At 46.7% G+C, this 22,246-nt stretch overlaps 1 protein-coding gene across 2 annotated transcripts in view; it reads right to left on the bottom strand.

Annotated features, from left to right (window-relative positions):
• The window catches only part of LOC103648084 (uncharacterized), a 34,833-nt gene extending 13,313 nt beyond the window's left edge, over nt 1–21,520 (bottom strand). The window contains exons 1-3 of one of the 2 annotated variants that reach the window (XM_020548683.2): nt 21,413–21,469; nt 21,159–21,252; nt 556–693 (exon numbers count right to left, since the gene is read on the bottom strand). Coding sequence is in view for 1 of the 2 variants with exons in the window: in XM_008672589.2 (XP_008670811.1) it covers nt 21,159–21,179 (21 nt within the window). In the remaining variant the exon portion in view is untranslated. Of the gene's footprint in view, nt 1–555; nt 694–21,158; nt 21,253–21,412 lie in introns of both variants that reach the window. The other variant, XM_008672589.2, reaches the window with a different exon arrangement.
• Nucleotides 21,521–22,246: the final 726 nt, after the last annotated feature.

Consider the following 22,246-nt stretch of genomic DNA (forward strand, 5'->3'; position numbering starts at 1 on the left):
CTTCAGTGGGAGCTTTTATTTAGTCAAAGAAAAAGCATTTGAAATAGGGGGAGAATTTTCAAATCTTAAAAATGCTTCTTGAAATCATATTCTTATACCTTTGGCTATTTAGCAAAAGAATTTGAAAAGATTTCTCCAAAAGATTTACAAAAACAAGCATGTGGTGCAAATGTGGTCCAAAATGTTAAATAGAAGAAAGCAATCACGTTTATTCTTAGACATATGCATAAAGTCTTTCAATTGGTTTAAATCTAAGTAACTTATGCACATCTATCATAATTGCAAACTAGTTACATTGTTACACTTTATATTTGCTTTGGTTTGTGTTGGCATCAATCACCAAAAAGGAGGAGATTGAAAGAGAAATGGGCTTAATCATTTCCTATAATCGATTTTGGTGGTTGACGACCATCACAAACCACGTGGACTAATTAGTTTGCCAAGATGTCATTTATCTCAGGTGCATAAGGTTCAACACAAACCAAGAAAGAAATTTAGTTGGGGACTCAAACAAATTTGGAGCAAAGGACTTAAGAGTGTGCTGCAGTAGCGCACCGTACAGTGTCCGGTGCACCAGGCCGAGCTGCACTCGAACAGCTCACTCCCGGAAATTTTCAAGGGGCGCTCCGCTATAATTCATCGGACATGTCCGGTGAGCCAACGGAGCAACGGTAACCTGGCGCCAACGGTCGACTGCAAAAGTGAACAGTAGTGAACAGTGTGCGTCAGAAGTCAGAGCACAGAAGTCAGAGTACATCAGACATGTCCGGTGTGGCACCGAACTGTCCGGTGCAGCTACAAGACAAAGGCTTCCAACGGTCAACCGCTCCAAACCCCAACGAGCGTGCTGACGTGGCACGCACTGGACAGTGAACAATACCTGTCCGGTGCGCCACCGGATTGTCCGGTGTGCCCATCGATAGCAAACTCAGCCAATAGGTAGGAAGTGGTTGGAGGCTATAAATACCCCCCCAACCACCTCCTTTATTGGTATCCAAGTTTTCTGAAGTTCACATTCAATACAAGAGCAAAAGACTTCACTCCAAGACACATTCAATAGATCAAATCCTCTCCAAGCCTCCAAATCAACTCAATTCCATTAGTGACTTGAGAGATGGTGTTTGTGTTCTTTTGTTGCTCTTGTTGCTTGGATTGCTTTTTTCCTTCCCATTCTTATTCTCTAAGTGCTTTGTAAAGCTAGCAAGAGACACCTACGTGTGTGGTGATCCCTGCAGGGTCTTAGTGGCTCAAGTGATTAAGGAAAAGGCTCGACCGGTATGTGTGACCGTTTGAGAGAGGGAAAGGGTTGAAATAGACTTGGCCTTTGTGGCCTCCTCAATGGGGACTAGGTTCTTTGGAACCGAACCTCAGTAAAACAAATCACCGTGTTCACTTGTTGATCTTCACTTGATTAGTTTTCCTCTCTCTCTAAAGTTCCCTTGCTCAAATTGATTTGAGTTTGCTCCCAAATGTTATCCACATTGATTGAGCAACTCTAAGCAAGGAGAACTATCTTTTGAACTCCGATTTAATTCTAATGCTAACCCCGACCTTAGTGAGAGTTTAAGTTTGTAAATTTCAAGTTTCGCCTATTCACCCCCCTCTAGGCTTCTTTCAAGGAAGTTAAATCAAATTGAGAAAAAGGCACTTTTAGGCTTGAAAGTGGGCATACCACAAATCCATATGGTACCAAGTGAAAAAGGTAAGCTACAAACACTTAGTCAATTGTTTTAGGTACTAATCATATTTGTCTAAGTGTTAGGGACTATATGAAGTCAAGTCAAAAGGAGCAAAAGAGAGTTGAAATGAAAAAGGAGCATCTAGGATGCTATTCTGCAGAGCACCGAACGGTCTGGTGCCACCCACCGAATAGTCCGGTGTGCACCGGACAGTCTGGTGCACGGTCCGAACAAAAGGGTCGCTCTCAAAAAAGAAGCCTTTGTCGACTATAAATCACCGAATAGTTTGCGCAGAGCGATTGACAGTCCGACGTGCCAGCCGACCAATGGCTAGTTAACACGTCGGCCGAAGCCAACGGTCAACTGGAGCACCGGGCAGTCCGGTGCCACTCACCAGATGCTTCGGTGCTCCCTAGAAGAGGAAATCAATCAATCAGGAGATACATAGCCGTTGTGTTGTGCATTGTCTGGTGTGCACTAGACAGTTCGGTGCACCCGCGGATAGAAGGCAACCGGGGCCTTCCAAATGGAGCTCCAACGGATCCTAGGTCCCTTGGGGTTATAAAAGGATCCCCTAGGCACATGGAGCTATTACCCAAGCATACTAAGAGCACACCGAAACGCCGATTCAACACAACCACGCCTTCGACTAATTCTAGAGAGAATTGAGCATTTTCTTGAGAGAAACTCTGTCATTTTGATTCTTGTGTTCTCTCCTTTGCTTGTGTGCATGGTGTTGCTGCTCTTGTACTCTTGTGTCTATTTCTACTCCCTCCTTACTCTTGTGCTTTGATTGAGATAATTTGTGTAAGGCATAAGGGACTCCAACTTGTCGAGATTCCTCACAAAAGGATTTGTTATATGGAAGAACAACGTGGTACTCAAGTCTGATCTTTGGATCACTTGAGAGGGGTTGAGTGCAACCCTTGATCGAAGGAAGTCACCACAACGTGGAGTAGGCATTGGCTGAACCATGGGATAAAATTGTTGTGACTCTTGTGCATTTTCTTTATTGCAATTGTTATCTTCTAATAGTTCTCATATTTCACTTGCATTGTTGTTCCTAAGTTTAATACACATATCCAAGGAACAATCAAGTGAAGAGTTATCTTCTCCTCTCCACCTCTACTCATAACAACTTGGTTTTAGTTTTCACTAACACTCATCATAAACCAAGTTTGTCTTATTTAGAGTTGATTTTTGCAGGATCACCTATTCTCATCAAATACAAAGGCATATAGAGTCTTTAACAAATCTTTGGGTTTAGTTGAGTATCTAGTGACGTTGTATTTGATGAGACTAATGGCTCTCAAAGATTGCAAGTTGATCTTGATGATATAGATGAACATGAGGTTCCGACGACCGCAATGAGGACTATGGCGATAGATGATGTGCGACCACATGCACAACAAGTACAGGATCAACCTTCTTCCTCAACTATGGTGCAACCCCTAACTCATGATGAGGAATAGGTACGTCAAGGCGATGGCATAAATCAAGGGGGAGCACAAGAACAAGAAAGAAGGGAGAAGGAAGAAGTACCACATGCTCCTTCAACACAATTTCGCACCAACATATAAAGGGATCATCCAGTGGATCAAATTCTTGGTGACATTAGCAACGGAGTTACTACTCGTTTATGTGTTGGAAATTTTTGTTAGCACTACTCTTTTGTCTCTTCTATTGAACCTTTCAGGGTAGAAGAAGCCTTGCAAGATCCGGACTGGGTGTTGGCCATGCAAGAAGGGCTCAACAACTTCAAGAGAAATGAAGTATGGAGTCTGGTGCCACGTCCAAAGCAAAATGTTGTGGGCACCAAATGGGTGTTTCACAACAAACAAGATGAATATGGAGTGGTGACAAGAAACAAAGCAAGACTTGTAGCAAAAGGCTATGTTCAAGTCAGAGGTTTGGATTTTGAGGAGACTTTTGCTCCTGTAGCTAGGCTTGAGTCTATTCACATATTACTAGCCTATGCTACTCACAATTCCTTTAAGCTCTTTCAAATGGACATGAAGAGCGCTTTTCTCAATGGGCCAATCAAGGAGGAGGTGTACATGGAACAATCCCCTGGCTACGAAGATGACAGGTACCCCGACCATGTGTAGAAACTCTCTAAGGTGCTATATGGACTTAAGCAAGCCCCAAGAGCATGGTATGAATGCCCTATAAATTTCCTTATCTCTAATGCTTTCAAGGTCGGGAAAGCTGATCCTACTCTTTTCACTAAGACTTGCAATGGTGATTTGTTTATATACCAAATATATGTCGATGACATAATATTTGGTTCTACTAATCAAAAGTCATGTGAAGAGTTTAGCAGGGTTATGACTCAGAAATTTGAGATGTCCATGACGAGAGAGTTGACTTACTTCCTCGGATTTCAAGTAAAGTAACTCAAGGAAGGGACATTCTTCTCTCAGACAAAGTACATCCAAGATATATTTAAGAAGTTTGGGATGAAGGACACAAGGCTTGCTAAGACACCAATGGAACTGATGGACACTTGGACCACAACGCGGGAGGTAAGTCTATAGATCAAAAGGTATACAGGTCTATGATAGGATCCTTACTGTATCTTTGTGCAAGTAGACCGAACATTATGCTTTCTATTTGCATATGTGCTAGATTTCAATCCGATCCCAAGGAATGTCACCTTGTGGCTATGAAGCGTGTTCTTAGATATTTAGTTCACATGCCTTATATCGAGCTTTGGTATCCTAAGGGGTCTATCTTTGACTTGATTGGATACTCAGACTCCGACTATGTTAGGTGCAAAGCTGATAGGAGGAGCACATCATGGACTTGTTAGTTCTTGAGAAGATCCCTGGTGTCTTGGAGTTCAAAGAAACAAACTTTCGTTGCCCTATCCACCGTCGAGACCGAGAATGTTGTCGCAGGACAATGTTATGCGCAACTACCTTGGATGAGTCAAACTCTCCGGGACTTCGGCTACAATTTGAGCAAAGTCCCACTCCTATGTGATAATGAGAGTGCAATCCGGTTGGCATATAATCCCGTTGAACATATCCACACTAAGCACATAGACATCCGACATCACTTTTTGAGAGATCACAAGCAAAAGAGAGATGTCAATGTTTGCCATATTAGCACCGATCACCAGCTAGCCGATATCTTTACCAAGCCTTTAGATGAGAAAAGGTTTTGTAAGCTGCGTACTGAGCTAATTGTCTTAGATTCGTGGAACTTGGATTGATCTAGAGCACATATGTTTTATGTATTGATCATGCCAATTGTAAGTTTAATTCTGTACTTGTGGTGTTCAAGTTGTAAAACGTCATCCTCGGACCTCACAAGTCCTTGTGCAAATGATGCATATGTTTAGCGGAGGATACGTTACAACTTGACCCTTTGAGACTCATATGTTTGCTTAAGTGATTTTGATGTAGTCTCAAATGTGAATGGAAAGGGAAATGATGAACTCGAACAAAAACAAGGCTTCCACCGCAAAACGTTATATTGTTCAAGTTGTCATTGGTGTTCATTGCCCTCTTGCTTTTTATTTCGCAACTTTTGGTGAGGCAATGATGTTTTAAAGCCGCTAGTTTCTCCATTTTGGTGCTTAATGCCAAAGGGGGAGAAATTAAAGGCCAAAGCAACCGGATCAACTACCACTTGTGAATTTCAAAAATTATTGTGCTTAGTACTTGTTTTATATCAAAACCCTCCTATTGCAAAACTACTCTCTTGTGGGAAAAAGGGGGGGAGTTTTTGGCTTTTGATCAAAATCGATCTTGAAAAATGTTTTGATTTACAAAACAAAGTGTTTTGACATAGAGGTAAGAAAATGAATTTGTTTTGTGAAAACAAACCAAGTGGTGGCAAATGATCCAAATATACCAAATCCTAGACTTATTCAATTGGTTTTAGTTTGATCTCAATTTGCACATGTTGGCTCATAATTCAGTAAGCTAATGCTTTTAGGTTGCTTTTAATGTGTTGGAATGAATCACCAAAAAGGGGGAGATTGAAAGTGAAATGTGCCCTTAGGCCATTCATATTTTGTTTTGGTGATTAAATGCTCAACACATTGGGTTTAGACTAACATCATCTTGTATGAGCAATGAGCACATGAAGTTAAATAAAATTGAGAAAAGGCATTTTAAGCTTGAAATTAGGAATACCATAAATCCATATGGTACCAAGTGAAAAAGGTAAGCTTTGAACACTTAGTCAATTATTTTAGGTACTAACCATATTTGACTAAGTGTTATGGACTATATGAAGTCAAGTCAAAAGGAGCAAAAGAGAGTTGAAATGAAAAAGGAGCATCTGGGCTATTCTGCAGAGCACCGAACGGTCCGGTGCCACCCACCTGACAGTCCGGTGTGCACCTGATAGTCCGGTGCACGATCCGATTGAAAGGGTCACTCTTAGAAAAAGAAGCCTTCGTCGACTATAAATCACGGATAGTCTGTGCGGAGTGCCGGACAGTCTGGTGTGCCAGTCGACTAACGATTAGTTAACACGTCGGCCGGAGCCAACGGTCAACTAGTGCACCGGACAGTCTGGTGCTACCCACCAGATGGTCCGGTGCCCCCAGAAGAGGAAATCAGTCAATCAGGGGATACGTAGCTGTTGCACTATGCAGTGTCCGATGTGTACCGGATAGTCTGGTGCACCCACGAACAGAAGGCAACCAGGGCCTTCCAAATGGAGCTCCAACGGCTCCTAGGTCCCTTGGGGCTATAAAAGGCCCCCTAGGCGCATATAGCTATTCCCCAAGCATACTAAGAGCACACCAAAACTCCAATTCAACGCAACCACGCCTTCAACTCATTCTATAGTGAATTGAGCATTTTCTTGAGAGAAACTCTCTCGTTTTGATTATTGTGTTCTCTCCTTTGCTTGTGTGCGTGGTGTTGCTGCTCTTGTACTCTTGTGTGTGTTTCTACTCCCTCCTTACTCTTGTGCTTTGATTGAGATCATTTGTGTAAGGCGCGAGAGACTCCAACTTGTGGAGATTCCTCACAGAGGGATTTGATATAAGGAAGAACAACATGGTACTCAAGTTTGATCTTTGGATCACTTGGGAGGGGTTGAGTGCAACCCTTGACCGAAGGAGGTCACCACAATGTGGAGTAGGCATTGGCCAAACCATTGGATAAAATCACCGTGTCTCTTGTGCATTTTCTTTATTGCGATTCTTATCTTCCAAGAGTTCTCATATTTCACATGCATTGTTGTTCCTAAGTTTAATACACATATCTAAGGACCAATCAAGTGAAGAGTTCTCTTCTCCTCTCCACCTCTACTCATAACAACTTGGTTTTAGTTTTCACTAACACTCATCATAAACCAAGTTTGTCTTGTTTAGAGTTTGTCGGTGGGGAAATCCACCGGCCGGGTGGCAGAACGCACCCGCCCTAATCCTAAGATGAGGAGGGGGCCTAAGCGTTTTGCCTGTCTGGTGAGATCGGGATGAGCACACGAGGACACGAGGGATTAGAGTGGTTCAGGCCGCCGGAGCGTAATACCCTACCTCCACTGTGTGTAAGCTGTATTGAGAGTGTGTAAAACTTGTCCCTTGTCACGCTGTGTGCCTTCCCTTTTATAGTTTAAGGGAGCACATACAAGGATGCTGAGCCAAAACATGTGGGCCCAGGAGCATAATAGTAGGAATACATTATGTGGATAGTAAATGTTGACAGTACACAAGGATCCTCCGCCTTAGTAACGCATGAGCAATCAGCGGTAGTCATGATGGCTGCAGTCCATGCAACATTGATAGACAGTAATCCGCATGAGTAATGGTAAGTGATTGCCCTCGATATAGTAACGTGCGAGTAATTGTGCGGCCCACGTATCGTGGACTGGGCACGCCGCCTGTTGAAAGGGAAATGTGCTCTTGGGGCCATTTCTAAGTATTTTGGTGATTTAGTGTCCAACACAAGTGCCTAAGTGTTAAATGGTGGACAAAGTACAAATCAAGTATAAAGGTATGTTTCTCAGACTTAGTACATTGTTTTAGAGACTAATGTATTGTGTCTAAGTGCTGGAAACAGGAAAAATCAAGTTGAAATTAAAGATGGCTTTGTTCTGCCAAAGTCAGCTCTGTTTGGGTGCACCGGACAGTGTCCGGTGGTGCACCGGACAGTGTCCGGTGTGCCAGGCTGGCTCAGGCGAACTTGCTGCTCTCGGGAAGTGATTAACGGCGTATGGCTATAATTCACCGGACTGTCCGGTGTGCACCGGACTGTCCGGTGAGCCAACGGTCGGAAGGGGGCACCGGGCTGTCCGGTGCGCCAACGGCCCCAAAGCACCAACGGTCGGCTTCGCCAAATAAGGAAGGAGATCCGCACCGGACAGTGTCCGGTGCGCCAGGCGACAGAAGGCAAGAATTGCCTTCCTGGAATGCACTCAACGGCTCCTAGCTGCCTTGGGGCTATAAAAGGGACCCCTAGGCGCATGGAGGATAACACCAAGCATTCTCTAAGCATTCCTAAGCACCAAGACTTTGATTCCGCGCATTTGATTCTTTGTGATAGCAATTAGAGCTCTCTTTGAGTTGTGAACTCGCCGGGTTGTGTTGTGAGCTCTTGTTGCGACTTGTGTGCGTGTTGGTACTCTGATTTCGTGTCTTGTGTGTGTTGCTCATCCCTCCCTTACTCCGTGCTTCTTTGTGAACTTCAAAGTGTAAGGGCGAGAGGCTCCAAGTTGTGGAGATTCCTCGCAAGCGGGATATAGTAAAGTGAAAGCAAAACACCGTGGTATTCAAGTGGGTCTTTGGACCGCTTGAAAGGGGTTGATTGCAACCCTCGTCCATTGGGACGCCACAACGTGGAGTAGGCAAGTGTTGGACTTGGCCGAACCACGGGATAAACCACCGTGCCATCTCTGTGTTGATATCTTTGTGGTTATCGTGTTGTGCAAGTTCTCCTCTCTAGCCACTTGGCTTATTCGTGCTAACTCCTAATCAAGTTTTGCGGATTAAGTTTCAAGTTTTACAGGATCACCTATTCACCCCCCTCTAGGTGCTCTCAATTGGTATCAGAACCGTTCTCTTTAAGAAAGGGACTAATCGCCCGAAGAGATGGATCCTAAGGGCAAGGGGATTGTGATCAATGATAAGGAGAAGGAGTCTTTCGTCAACGAGCCTAAAGATGACAAGTCTACCGACTCGGGCTCGGGCCACAAACGAAAAGATGGGAAGAAGAAGACGAGGCGCATCAAGGAGGCACTACCTAGCAAGGTGGCGCAAGTTGAGGCGACCGGGCTTAATGATGAAGAGATGGCCCTCATCATCAAGCGGTTCAAGACGGCGCTAAAGGGTCGCAAGGAGCACCCCAACAAGAACAAGACGAAGGGGAAGCGCTCCTGCTTCAAATGTGGTAAGATTGGTCATTTTATCGCTAATTGTCCCGATAATGATAGTGACCAAGAAAAGAAGAGTGGAAAGTGGGAAAAGAAGAAGAAACTACAAGAAGGCGAAGGGCGAGGCACATCTTGGAAAGGAGTGGGATTCGGATTGCTCCTCGTCCGACTCCGACAACGAAGGACTCGCCGCCACCGCCTTCAACAAGTCATCCCTCTTCCCCAACGAGCATCACACTTGCCTCATGGCAAGGGAAAAGAAGGTAAGCACTCGTAATACTAGTACTTATGCTTCTTCAAGTGAGGATGAGTCTAGTGATGATGATGAAATAGATTATTCATGTTTATTCAAAGGCCTAGATAGAACCAAGGTTGATAAAATTAATGAATTAATTGATGCCTTGAATGATAAGAATAGGTTATTAGAAAAGCAAGAGGATCTTTTGTATGAAGAGCATGATAAATTTGTTAGTGCACAAAATTCTCTTGCTCTAGAAGTTAAAAGGAATGAAATGCTTTCTTGTGAACTATCTACTTGTCATGAAACCATCTCTACTTTAAAAGGTATTAATGATGATTTAAATGCTAAACTAGTAGTAGCGAATAAATCTAACTCTTGTGTAGAACATGTTATGATTTGCAATAGGTGCAAAGAGTTTAATGTTGATGCTTGTAGTGAACACCTAGCTTGCATTTCTAAATTAAATGATGAACTGGCTAGTCTTAATGCTCAACTTAAGACTAGCAAGAGTGAATTTGACAAGCTAAAATTTGCAAGGGATGCCTACACGATTGGTAGACACCCCTCAATTAAGGATGGTCTTGGCTTCAAGAGGGAAGTCAAGAACTTAACAAACCATAAGGCTCCCATCTCCGCCAAGGAGAAAGGGAAGGCCCCTATGGCTAGAAGTGCTCAAAAGAACCATGCCTTCATGTATCATGATAGGAGACATTCTAGAAATGGCTATAGAAGTTATAATGATTTTGATTCTCATGACATGGTTGCTTCTAGCTCCTCTATTATGCATGATAGGAACTTAGCTAGGAGAAATGTTATTAATAACATGGCTAGAAGAAATGTTGTTCATGTGCCTAGGAAAACAAAAAGTGAACCTTCTACAATTTATCATGCTTTAAATGCTTCCTTTGCTATTTGTAGAAAAGATAGGAAGATAATTGCTAGAAAATTAGGGGCAAAATGCAAGGGAGATAAAACTTGCATTTGGGTCCCTAAGGCTATTTGTACTAACCTTGTAGGACCCAACATGAGTTGGGTACCTAAGACCCAAGCCTAAATTTGCCTTGCAGGTTTATGCATCCGGGGGATCAAGCTGGATTATCGACAGCGGATGCACAAACCACATGACGGGGGAAAAGAGGATGTTCTCTTCCTACGTCAAGAACAAGGATCCCCAAGATTCAATCATATTCGGTGATGGGAACCAAGCCAAGGTTAAAGGCTTAGGCAATATTGCAATCTCAAATGAGCACTCTATTTCTAATGTATTCTTAGTTGAGTCGCTTAGTTATAATTTGTTATCTGTAAGTCAATTATGTAATATGGGATATAATTGTCTATTCACAAATGTAGATGTGTCTGTCTTTAGAAGAAGTGATGGTTCACTAGCTTTTAAGGGTGTATTAGACGGCAAACTCTATTTAGTTGATTTTGCAAAAGAGGAGGCTGGTCTAGATGCATGCTTAATTGCTAAGACTAGCATGGGCTGGCTGTGGCATCGCCGCTTAGCACATGTAGGGATGAAGAACCTTCACAAGCTTCTAAAGGGAGAACACGTGATAGGTCTAACAAATGTTACTTTCGAAAAAGATAGACCTTGTGCAGCTTGTCAAGCAGGGAAACAGATGGGAAGCTCTCATCATGCCAAAAATGTGATGACAACATCAAGACCCCTGGAGTTACTTCATATGGACCTCTTCGGACCCGTCGCCTATCTAAGCATAGGAGGGAGTAAGTATGGTCTTGTTATAGTTGATGATTTTTCCCGCTTCACTTGGGTATTCTTTTTGCAGGATAAATCTGAAACCCAAGGGATCCTCAAGCGCTTCCTAAGGAGAGCTCAAAACGAGTTTGAGCTCAAGGTGAAGAAGATCAGAAGCGACAATGGGTCCGAATTCAAGAACCTTCAAGTGGAGGAGTATCTTGAGGAGGAAGGAATCAAGCACGAGTTCTCTGCCCCCTACACACCACAGCAAAATGGTGTGGTAGAGAGGAAGAACAGGACACTTATAGACATGGCGAGGACGATGCTTGGAGAGTTCAAGACTCCCGAGCGCTTTTGGTCGGAAGCCGTGAACACGGCTTGCCACGCCATCAACCAGGTCTACCTTCATCGCCTTCTCAAGAAGACTTCGTATGAGCTACTAACCGGTAACAAACCCAATGTTTCGTATTTTCGAGTTTTTGGGAGTAAATGCTACATTCTAGTGAAGAAGGGTAGGAATTCCAAATTTGCTCCCAAAGCCGTAGAAGGGTTTTGTTAGGTTATGACTCAAATACAAAGGCGTATAGGGTCTTCAACAAATCATCGGGTTTGGGTGAAGTCTCTAGCGACGTTGTATTTGATGAGACTAATGGCTCTCCAAGAGAGCAAGTTGTTGATCTTGATGATGTAGATGAAGAAGACGTTCCAACGGCCGCAATGCGCACCATGGCGATTGGAGATGTGCGGCCACAGGAACAAAATGAGCAAGATCAACCCTCTTCCTCAACAATGGTGCATCCCCCAACTCAAGACGATGAACAGGTTCATCAAGAAGAGGCGTGTGATCAAGGGGGAGCACAAGATGATCAAGTAATGGAGGAAGAAGCACAATCGGCACCTCCAACTCAAGTCCGAGCGATGATTCAAAGGGATCATCCTGTCGACCAGATTTTGGGTGACATTAGCAAGGAAGTAACTACTCGGTCTCGATTAGTTAATTTTTGTGAGCATTACTCTTTTGTCTCTTCTATTGAGCCTTTCAGGGTAGAGGAGGCCTTGCTAGATCCAGACTGGGTGTTGGCCATGCAGGAGGAGCTCAACAACTTCAAGAGAAATGAAGTTGGACACTGGTGCCTCGTCCCAAGCAAAATGTTGTGGGAACCAAGTGGGTGTTCCGCAACAAACAAGACGAGCACGGGGTGGTGACAAGGAACAAGGCACGACTTGTGGCAAAAGGTTATGCCCAAGTCGCAGGTTTGGACTTTGAGGAGACTTTTGCTCTTGTGGCTAGGCTAGAGTCCATTCGTATTTTGCTAGCATATGCCGCTTACCATTCTTTTAGGTTGTTCCAAATGGATGTGAAGAGCGCTTTCCTCAACGGGCCAATCAAGGAGGAGGTGTATGTGGAGCAACCCCCTGGTTCGAGGATGAACGGTACCCCGACCACGTCTGTAAGCTCTCTAAGGCGCTCTATGGACTTAAGCAAGCCCCAAGAGCATGGTATGAATGCCTTAGAGACTTTTTAATTTCTAATGCTTTCAAGGTTGGGAAAGCCGATCCAACTCTTTTTACTAAGACATGTGATGGTGATCTTTTTGTGTGCCAAATTTATGTCGATGACATAATATTTGGTTCTACTAACCAAAAGTCTTGTGAAGAGTTTAGCAGGGTGATGACTCAAAAGTTTGAGATGTCGATGATGGGCGAGTTAAGCTATTTCCTTGGGTTCCAAGTGAGGCAACTCAAGGATGGGACCTTCATCTCCCAAACGAAGTACACGCAAGACTTGATCAAGCGGTTTGGGATGAAGGACACCAAGCCCACAAAGACTCCAATGGGAACCGACGGACACACCGACCTCAACAAAGGAGGTAAGTCCGTTGATCAAAAGGCATACCGGTCTATGATAGGGTCTTTACTTTATTTATGTGCTAGTAGACCGGATATTATGCTTAGCGTATGCATGTGTGCTAGATTTCAATCCGATCCAAGGGAATGTCACTTAGTGGCTGTGAAGCGAATTCTTAGATATTTAGTCGCTACGCCTTGCTTCGGGATCTGGTATCGAAAGGGGTCTACCTTTGACTTGATTGGATATTCAGACTCCGACTATGCTTGATGTAAGGTCGATAGGAAGAGTACATCGGGGACGTGCCAATTCTTAGGAAGGTCCCTGGTGTCATGTAGTTCTAAGAAACAAACTTCCGTTGCCCTATCCACCGCTGAGGCCGAGTACGTTGCCGCAGGACAGTGTTGCGCGCAACTACTTTGGATGAGGCAAACCCTCCGGGACTTTGGCTACAATCTGAGCAAAGTCCCACTCCTATGTGATAATGAGAGTGCTATCCGCATGGCGGATAATCCTGTTGAACACAGCCGCACAAAGCACATAGACATCCGGCATCACTTTTTGAGAGACCACCAGCAAAAGGGAGATATCGAAGTGTTTCATGTTAGCACCGAGAACCAGCTAGCCGATATCTTTACCAAGCCTCTAGATGAGAAGACCTTTTGCAGGCTGCATAGTGAGCTAAATGTCTTAGATTCGCGGAACCTGGATTGATTTATAGCATACATGTGTTATATGCCTTGATCATGTTCCTTAATGGATTTTGTTGTTTATTTATGGTGCTCAAGTTGTACAAGCACTCCCCGGACCTCACAAGTCCATTTGCGAGTGATGCACATACTTAGGGGGAGGTGTGCTACAACTTGACCCTTTGAGACTAACTGTGTGCTTGAGTTTGCTTAATTTAGTCTCAAAGGAGGTTTGAAAGGGAAAAGGTGGACTTGGACCATGCAAGACTTCCACTGCACTCCGATGAAAGAGTAACTTATTCCAAGTTCATCTCTATACTCTTATTGCCTTTTTACTCTTAGTTGAAGATTTTGGTGAGGCAATGGGGTTAAATGGCCAAAATTGATCCCGTTTTGGTGCTTGATGCCAAAGGGGGAGAAAATAAGGCCAAAGCAAGAAATGGATCAGCTACCACTTGAGGATTTTGAAAATAGTAGAATAGAGCTTTTGGTTTGTCAAAATTCTCTTATTGTCTCTTTTTGTCAAAAGTTGGTCTCTTGTGGGGAGAAGGCTTAATTATGGGAAAAAGGGGGAGTTTTTGAACTCTTTGATCAATTTCTCTTGAAATATCTCTCTTCATGTCTCAACTAGTGTGTTTGACTTAGAGATAGGAAATTAAGTTTGATTTGCAAAAACAAACCAAGTGGTGGCAAAGAATGATCCATATATGCCAAATTTGAATCAAAACAATTTTGAGTTCTTATTTGGATTGATTTTGCACTTGTTCTACTTGCTTTATGTTGTGTTGGCATAAATCACCAAAAAGGGGGAGATTGAAAGGGAAATGTGCTCTTGGGGCCATTTCTAAGTATTTTGGTGATTTAGTGTCCAACACAAGTGCCTAAGTGTTAAATGGTGGACAAAGTACAAATCAAGTATAAAGGTATATTTCTCAGACTTAGTACATTGTTTTAGAGACTAATGTATTGTGTCTAAGTGCTGGAAACAGGAAAAATCAAGTTGAAATTAAAGATGGCTTTGTTCTGCCAAAGTCAGCTCTGTCTGGGTGCACCGGACAGTGTCCGGTGTGCCAGGCTAGCTCAGGCGAACTTGCTGCTCTCGGGAAGTGATTAACGGCGTACGACTATAATTCACCGAACTGTCCGGTGTGCACCGGACTGTCCGGTGAGCCAACGGTCAGCCGGGCCAACGGTCGGCCGCGCGATCCGCGCGAGACACGTGGCCGAGCCAACGGTCGGAAGGGGGCACCGGACTGTCCGGTGTGCACCGGACAGTGTCCGGTGCGCCAACGGCCCCAAAGCGCCAACGGTCGGCTTCGCCAAATAAGGAAGGAGATCCGCACCGGACTGTCCGGTGCGCCAGGCGACAGAAGGCAAGAATTGCCTTCCTGGAATGAACTCAACGGCTCCTAGCTGCCTTGGGGCTATAAAAGGGACCCCTAGGCGCATGGAGGATAACACCAAGCATTCTCTAAGCATTCCTAAGCACCAAGACTTCGATTCCGCGCATTTGATTCTTTGTGATAGCAATTAGAGCTCTCTTTGAGTTGTGAACTCGCCGGGTTGTGTTGTGAGCTCTTGTTGCGACTTGTGTGCGTGTTGGTACTCTGATTTCGTGTCTTGTGTGTGTTGCTCATCCCTCCCTTACTCCGTGCTTCTTTGTGAACTTCAAAGTGTAAGGGCGAGAGGCTCCAAGTTGTGGAGATTCCTCGCAAGCGGGATATAGTAAAGTGAAAGCAAAACACCGTGGTATTGAAGTGGGTCTTTGGACCGCTTGAAAGGGGTTGATTGCAACCCTCGTCCATTGGGACGCCACAACGTGGAGTAGGCAAGTGTTGGACTTGGCCAAACCACGGGATAAACCACCGTGCCATCTCTGTGTTGATATCTTTGTGGTTATCGTGTTGTGCAAGTTCTCCTCTCTAGCCACTTGGCTTATTCGTGCTAACTCCTAATCAAGTTTTGCGGATTAAGTTTCAAGTTTTACAGGATCACCTATTCACCCCCCCTCTAGGTGCTCTCACCTGTTAGTGGAATGGACAGACATATGCCTTATCCGTAGTGAATGCGAAGGCGCGCGTAGCCCAGAGGCGTCATGCCAGGTTCTGCCCGTTGGCTTATGTCGCACGCCGTATGCCACGTGGTAGCGTCGGGTCTCCGCCTGAGCAAGGAGCAGGGGTGTATGCGGATAGGTCCGGACACGTGTCGGCACCGGACCCCCACCTGGGTCCTGATTAAGGACCGGTGTGTTCTGTCCTGGGACCTTGGGACCCTACTGTGGGCGGCCTGGACCCCATATGGGGGGGGGTCCGGATCCCATTCCGGGGGTCCGGTCCGTACATGTGGGGGTCCTAGACCAAACTTGGAGGTCCGGACTGTATATCCAGGGGTCCGGCACTTTCCCATGGGGGTCCAGACTCACTGTTGATACCTTGGAGTATATCACTTTCACTGGACACGTGGCGGTCCCGGACCCGCCCATGTGGTGGGGTCAGGTGTTGTTGCTTGGCCTAGAGTAGTCTCCCAAGGCTGGGCGAGTCATGGTCTGGTCCCACACACAGCTCTTTTGTCACGCGACTAAAGATAGCCGCGTGGGTACTGCGTCTTCATACAGTAGTAAGGGGTACCCTAGTTTATGGGTACCGACAGTGGCCCCCGGGCCCACCTCAGGGGAGGATGCGAGCCTGCAGGTGGGGCCAGAGCTTGTACTCTGCCTCAACATGGCCTGATTGGAGATTGGCGCGCCGTTTCAGCACGTCTGCTGACGCACCCTCTGTCAATCACCTTCGGTCACGCCCACTGCCATATCTGTCCCCGCGGCTGACTGACCCACGGTCCCCACGCCTGGTGGTTTCGTCGGGCCACGAGCGGGGTGCCTCGTTGCCGCTGCCTTGGTCTAAAAAATTACCTTCTGTCTTCTGCAGCAGTCCCGAGGAGGCACACTACCGGCGCGCGCGGCGGTTCGCTCTTTCCGCACCTGAAGTCCGGCACACAAACCGTATGACTTGTGGACCTGGGCCCTCGTGTCATAGGTTGGGTTTGTATTCTACAGTGGCCCCAAGGAGATGCACTACAAGCACATGCGACGGTTCACTCCACAGGCACATGCGGCGGTTCGCTCTTTCCACACCCGAAGTCTGGCACACAAACCGTATGACTTGTGGGCCCGGGCCCCCGTGTCACGGACTCGGTTGCCTTGGTCCTTGGTGTCCGTCGGGCAAGATTTCCTGTGATGATTAAGGGACGCGCGGAAGGGTTTCCCTAACAAGGACTCTGGTTTCCTTGAAAAATGATTCACCCCGTGTGCAGCAGGTACCCTTTTGCATTCTCTCCCAATCACTTGCGCCCATTTGCCTTCGTGCTCCTCTGTACCCCTTTGCCTTCGTGCTCTTCTGCTCTACACCTGCGCCGCCACACAAGCCATGACTTCGCTTGGCCATCCCGACTGCTTTTAGTCTGAGGAGGCGCTCAATCTGGTGCGCGACCTGCTTGGATGGAGCGTGCCAGGGCTCGCTGGAAGAATCCGCGCCAGCGCTGTCCCCCTCAGCGATCTCGCCACCGGGGAGTTCGTGTTGTTCACCTCCTACATCTCCTGCGGGTTGGCGCTGCCGATCTCGCCCTTCTTCTTGCTACTGCTGGAGGAGTTCAGGATTCAGCTTTAGCACCTCACGCCCCACTCCGTCCTCTAGGCGGCCATCTTCGTCCACCTCTGCGAGATGTTCGTAGGTGTGGCTCCCTGCACTTCTCTCTTCCGCCACTTCTTTGTGCTGGTCAAGTCCAGGAAGACTAGGGACCACATTGGTGCCTACTACTTCCAGACGAGGCCGGATCCAGCCATCGTCTACATCCCCACCCTCGGTGGCGCGAGGTGGGAAAACTGGCGCAGCAACTGGGTGATTGCCAGCGCTGAGGCCAACGCCCGCCTCATCTTGCCGAGCGATGGGCCGGCGCTTGACCGAAAGATGTGGAGGACCAAGTCGTCCCTGGCTCCAGAGTTCCTGCCCGTATTGGATAGGATCAAGGGCTTGGCCACGGGCGGCCAGACGTCGATGCACGTGGTCGGCGACCTCCTGAAGCGTCGGATCACGCTGCTGCACAGGAGACCGCGCCTGTGTTATTGGTTCACCGGCCCGAACGACATCGGCTGGATCCAGCGCGGGCCGGGGACCGACCTGTCCTGGGATGAGCTGGCAGTCCTAGTGGGAGGGATTACTGGGGAAAATTTTGTCCCTGAGTCCCTGATCCTCCCCCAGGGCATCCCTGCGCTCTACGACGACCTAGGGCTGAGGACGGCGATCTTGGCCACGTTGCCGACCCTCGACGAGAGCGGCGTGGCAGTTCGCCAGACCGGCGGCCGGGACCCCCACTGGGGGATCTGGATCTCAGATGCACCGGCTGGAGGTCCCCAGCCCGCCGGTGCGGCCCCCAGCGCCCCCGTCGCGGTCCCCAGCCCCTTGGACAAGGGTAAAGGGGCTAAAAGCAGCGCCTCCGCCCCAGTTGGTTCTGGGGGGTCGGAGGAGGAGAGGCGACGCCGGCTGCGTCACGCTGATGGGTCGCTCATTTTGGAGCCTCCCCAGAAGCGCCAGAGGACCACAGGCGGGGCCAAGGAGGCAAGCTCCCAGGCCCACAGCGCACAGAGGTGTGTCAGTCCTCCGGTCACGCTGCCACCACCACCATCGGTCCCACCGCCACCGCCACCACCATCGGTCCCACCGCCACCACCACCATCTCGGGGTGATCTCGCCCAGGGCACCAGCAGCAGCAACAACAACAGCAGCAAGAGTGGCGATCTCGCTTCCAGGGTCACTGGAAGGTCTAGGGCCCCAAGTAAGTGTGTCCCCTCCTTCTTTGAGCTTAATCGTCATGTCGACAAGTCTTAACCCATCGTCTGTTTTTTAGGGCTTCTTCCCCCTCTGCTCCCAAGGTCACACCTCCTCCGCCGGTTTCCAGGCCCATCGACGGGTCTGGCTCTCAGCAGCAGGCATCTGCTAGGAGTGGTGCCAGGGATCCGCCCCTGGCTGCTGCCAAGACAACGCCAGCAGCTTCCCATGCCCCAGCTAGGGGTCTGGCGGCAGTGGCGCCAACGTCGGGCGGCGTCGCAGCGACGGAGGAGGCCCCAGTTGGGGGGTCCGTGCCCCCTCCGGACGCTGGGGCGACGCAGGAGGCGCATCCAGCTCCAACCCTCCGCCTGCTCCGGAGGAGATGGAGGTGGTGTTCGGGCGGCGCCTCCGGTCAGGTGCCGAGCAAGAAGCAGCGCCAGTCCCGCTCCCTCGCATGCTGTCCCATGCCCACCAGGTCCTTAGTGACACTGGGGCGGCAATCTTGCGGGAGTGGGAGGCGCTAGAGGCTGAGCACCAACACCTCAGCGACTGGTGCATCCAACGGGAGGAGCGCACCAAGTCGGCGTCCCGACAGTTCCTCTTCGAGCGGTCCCAACTCGAGCGGGACCGCAAGGAGTACAAGAGGGACCTCCAGAAGGTGTGCACCAGGGAGCTAGAGGCATCCTGGAGGGAGAAGAAGGTGACCAGGAGGGAGGAGGCCATGTCTCAGCGGGAGGCCCTCGCAACAGAGTTCCGAGCCAAGCTGAGTGCCCTGGACCAGACCCTAGAAGCCCAGTGGGTCCAGCGGACCAAGGATGTGGAGAGGCTGCAAAAGTGGCAGCAGGAGCTCAAGGGCAAGGCCAGCGACGCCACCCTCGCCAAGGGAAACTTAAAGCGAAGGAGCAGTCCTTGGACAGCCGGGAGACGGACCTTGCCAGGCGGGAGACGGATCTCACATTCTGGGAAGAAATGCTCACGCGGCGAGGCGAGATGCTGGCCGAGCACGAAGGAGATCAAGTCTGGCGAGAGAACCATCAAGGATTTGGAAAAGGCTAAGGTGTCTAGGAGGAGCATCAAGGGCGTCCACAACAGGAAGGAGATCAAGTCTGACTCGGTTGCGATACCATCTCAGGTTCCAGAACTAGTCTGCACTAAAATGGACGTCCAGGACACATCCAGACTCTGATTGTGACAGACTTGATATGGTTCAAAAGATACGAAGATTATCTAACCAACACAACTGGTCCCACCTTAAAATTCATTCAGAGTCAATGGGAATCATCGAAACAAGTCAGCGCTCAGATTCCGTTTTGGTGTTGCGACATCGTCTGTTGGGCCGTTGGGCCCTGTATCGTGTTGGAGCCCATTAGAGGTACCTCCAAAGGATGTGCACACCCCTAACATCTATTTTAACAACATCCGCTGCCACATTAGGGTTTAGGTTTTGCATAGATCATATCTATTATCGAACAATCTCGCTATTCATTAGTTTGTGAGACCACACCTCGTGATCAATGCATTTTTATTGCATTCTTCCTATTCTTTCTTGTGTTCTTGATTGCACTTGCAGGGATAAGTCTTCGTGGTGAGGTCACTCAAATGTCATGGGTGAATGCATTTTTATTGCGTTCTTCCTGTTCTTCCTCGCATGAGTATTCGTTGCCATATATATATATATATATACACACTGCACGTGTGATAGGAAATAAAATCTCCACTTATAATACTTTAGGTGTGAATTATTTTATAGGCAAACGTCTTAAATTAACAAGTTACCTCTAGTCTACAAACAAAAGGAAGACACTTAATTTTAAAATGGATCTGAATCTTATAACGATGCCCGTAAAATGATGTCCAATATTGAAACGATTCTTTTTACTGTAAATTTTGTACATGATCGACCTCTACAAAAAATTGATATTACATTTATCTTCATTTGGCTTTGTACGAAAATATATATTTAATCGGGCCTATTTATAAAGTTGAGCTTTCTTAAATATCGTTTTGAAAAATTGATTTAGTAGGACGTTTAGAGCATCTCCAAAAGAAACTTCTATAATTGGGGCCTCAAAAGTTAAATTGAACCTGATTCAAATTAACTCGGATCAACATTTTTTCTCAACTCCAACAACAACTCCTAAACCCACGTGGTAGTTGAGTCCGTGAGATTAGCGGCATGGGGCAACGACAGAGGGCATATGGGGGCAATGCCCCCTAATGGTCTCCTAATTCTATAGAACATGTTAGTTTTTTTTAGCTAATTATCATGTAAATAGTGTAAAAATGTTTCTAACAACCCCTTAATCTAATTTGGTCCCCTATTTTTAGATGCTGGCTTCGCCCCTGCTAGCGGCACGGTTCCATCTCCGTGTCATGTGAATGAAGCTTCTTCCGGGTGCCTCCGGTAGTTGCGTCCAGGAAGCGTGAAGGACTTTCCACGCCAGAAAAATCGTTGGATGCAGAGAAATATGTCCGCTGGCTAGGGTGCTATATTTAACACCTGTGACTTCGGGTGCTATATTCATTTGATGGAAATTTATAAAATAGCAACTTTGTTGGAAGTTATTTTGAGACCTTAACTCCTATATTTGAATATAGGACCCGGCTTAAGTTATCTCTTGAAGATGCTCTAAGATAATTTCTGATTTCTAGTGATGGCGAACCACCTCCCATTTTATAGTCTTCTTCATTCCTTTCTCAGCAATGTGTGAAAAAGAATAAACGCACATGCAACTAGCAGAAATCATTTCATATAGTCTTTTTTCCAACCAAACTAATATATGTATATATCTAGTTAATTAAAAGAACAAGTGCGCAGAATAGATATAAGAAAATGTATGTACCTCAGACATTTGTGTGTCCATAGCTTCAGATTATTAGACTTGCAGCTGCCAAAGTTTTATCCAATCACCAGAAAACTCCAGACTTGGTTCGTTCCTACACGCATACGAAGCAAGTATATGTGTCAGTGACTGACTCATTCTATGTACTGCACGGACCGACCATCATGCTAATAGATCTTGTATAAACTTGGAGAACGAAGCAGCAAGAGAACCAGCATAATATGAGATCAACGATGCAAGTTTTGCGTGGTTACCTTGAGCGAGGCCTCAGATCCAAGACGTACAAGCATAGCTGGGCACAAGCATCTAAATGAACATATATAGAGAGTCGCGGCCGATATATATACACCATTGGATGGCTGCGTGTCCATGCGCAGGTTGGCGCCGACCTGGTCAGCTAGGTACGATAATTTTGAGTGTATAAATGGATGTAGGTTAATAACATCAAAATGGCTTATTTTGCATCTAACCATATGGGCTGTGACTTCCACATACAAATATCCAAACATAATCTCAAATAAAGTCAACACATGCAGTGATTTAAGATTCGTCTGATTGGTTTCCCGCATCGTTTTATTCTGGACCACCGTATGCGTTGACTTTATCCAAGATTGTGTTTGTTTACTTAGGTACCGGAGACGTGAGCTGTATGAATGGATGCAAGATAAGTTATTTTACCTGCATCCATAGATACGCCTAAATCTTGCGTATCTGGCCGACCACCCTCCCAGGAGCATGCGCACGAAAGCGCAGACATCCAATCAGCTTGGATGAGATGATGCGGGTAACCAATCACACATATAAAGTTAGCTATGTGATATGATATTATACTCCATAATGCATGCATGGGAAGGAACATAATATGCCCATAACCAAAGCAAGCATAGTATATACCTTGCGTTACTTGCTTCTTTATTCTTTGCTTTTCATAAAGAAGATGGATGATTCTTTCATGTATGGACACATGATTAAGATCCTTCGCTTCCTGAATTCGAAGGAAATACTAAAGTGTTTATAGCCTTCAAAATGAAAAGGGTAAAGATACAATATTCTTTAGGCCTTTAGTTTGTTTTAATTTATTGCCTGCT

Source organism: Zea mays, chromosome 2, assembly GCF_902167145.1.
Source record: "Zea mays cultivar B73 chromosome 2, Zm-B73-REFERENCE-NAM-5.0, whole genome shotgun sequence".
NCBI lineage: Eukaryota > Viridiplantae > Streptophyta > Magnoliopsida > Poales > Poaceae > Zea > Zea mays.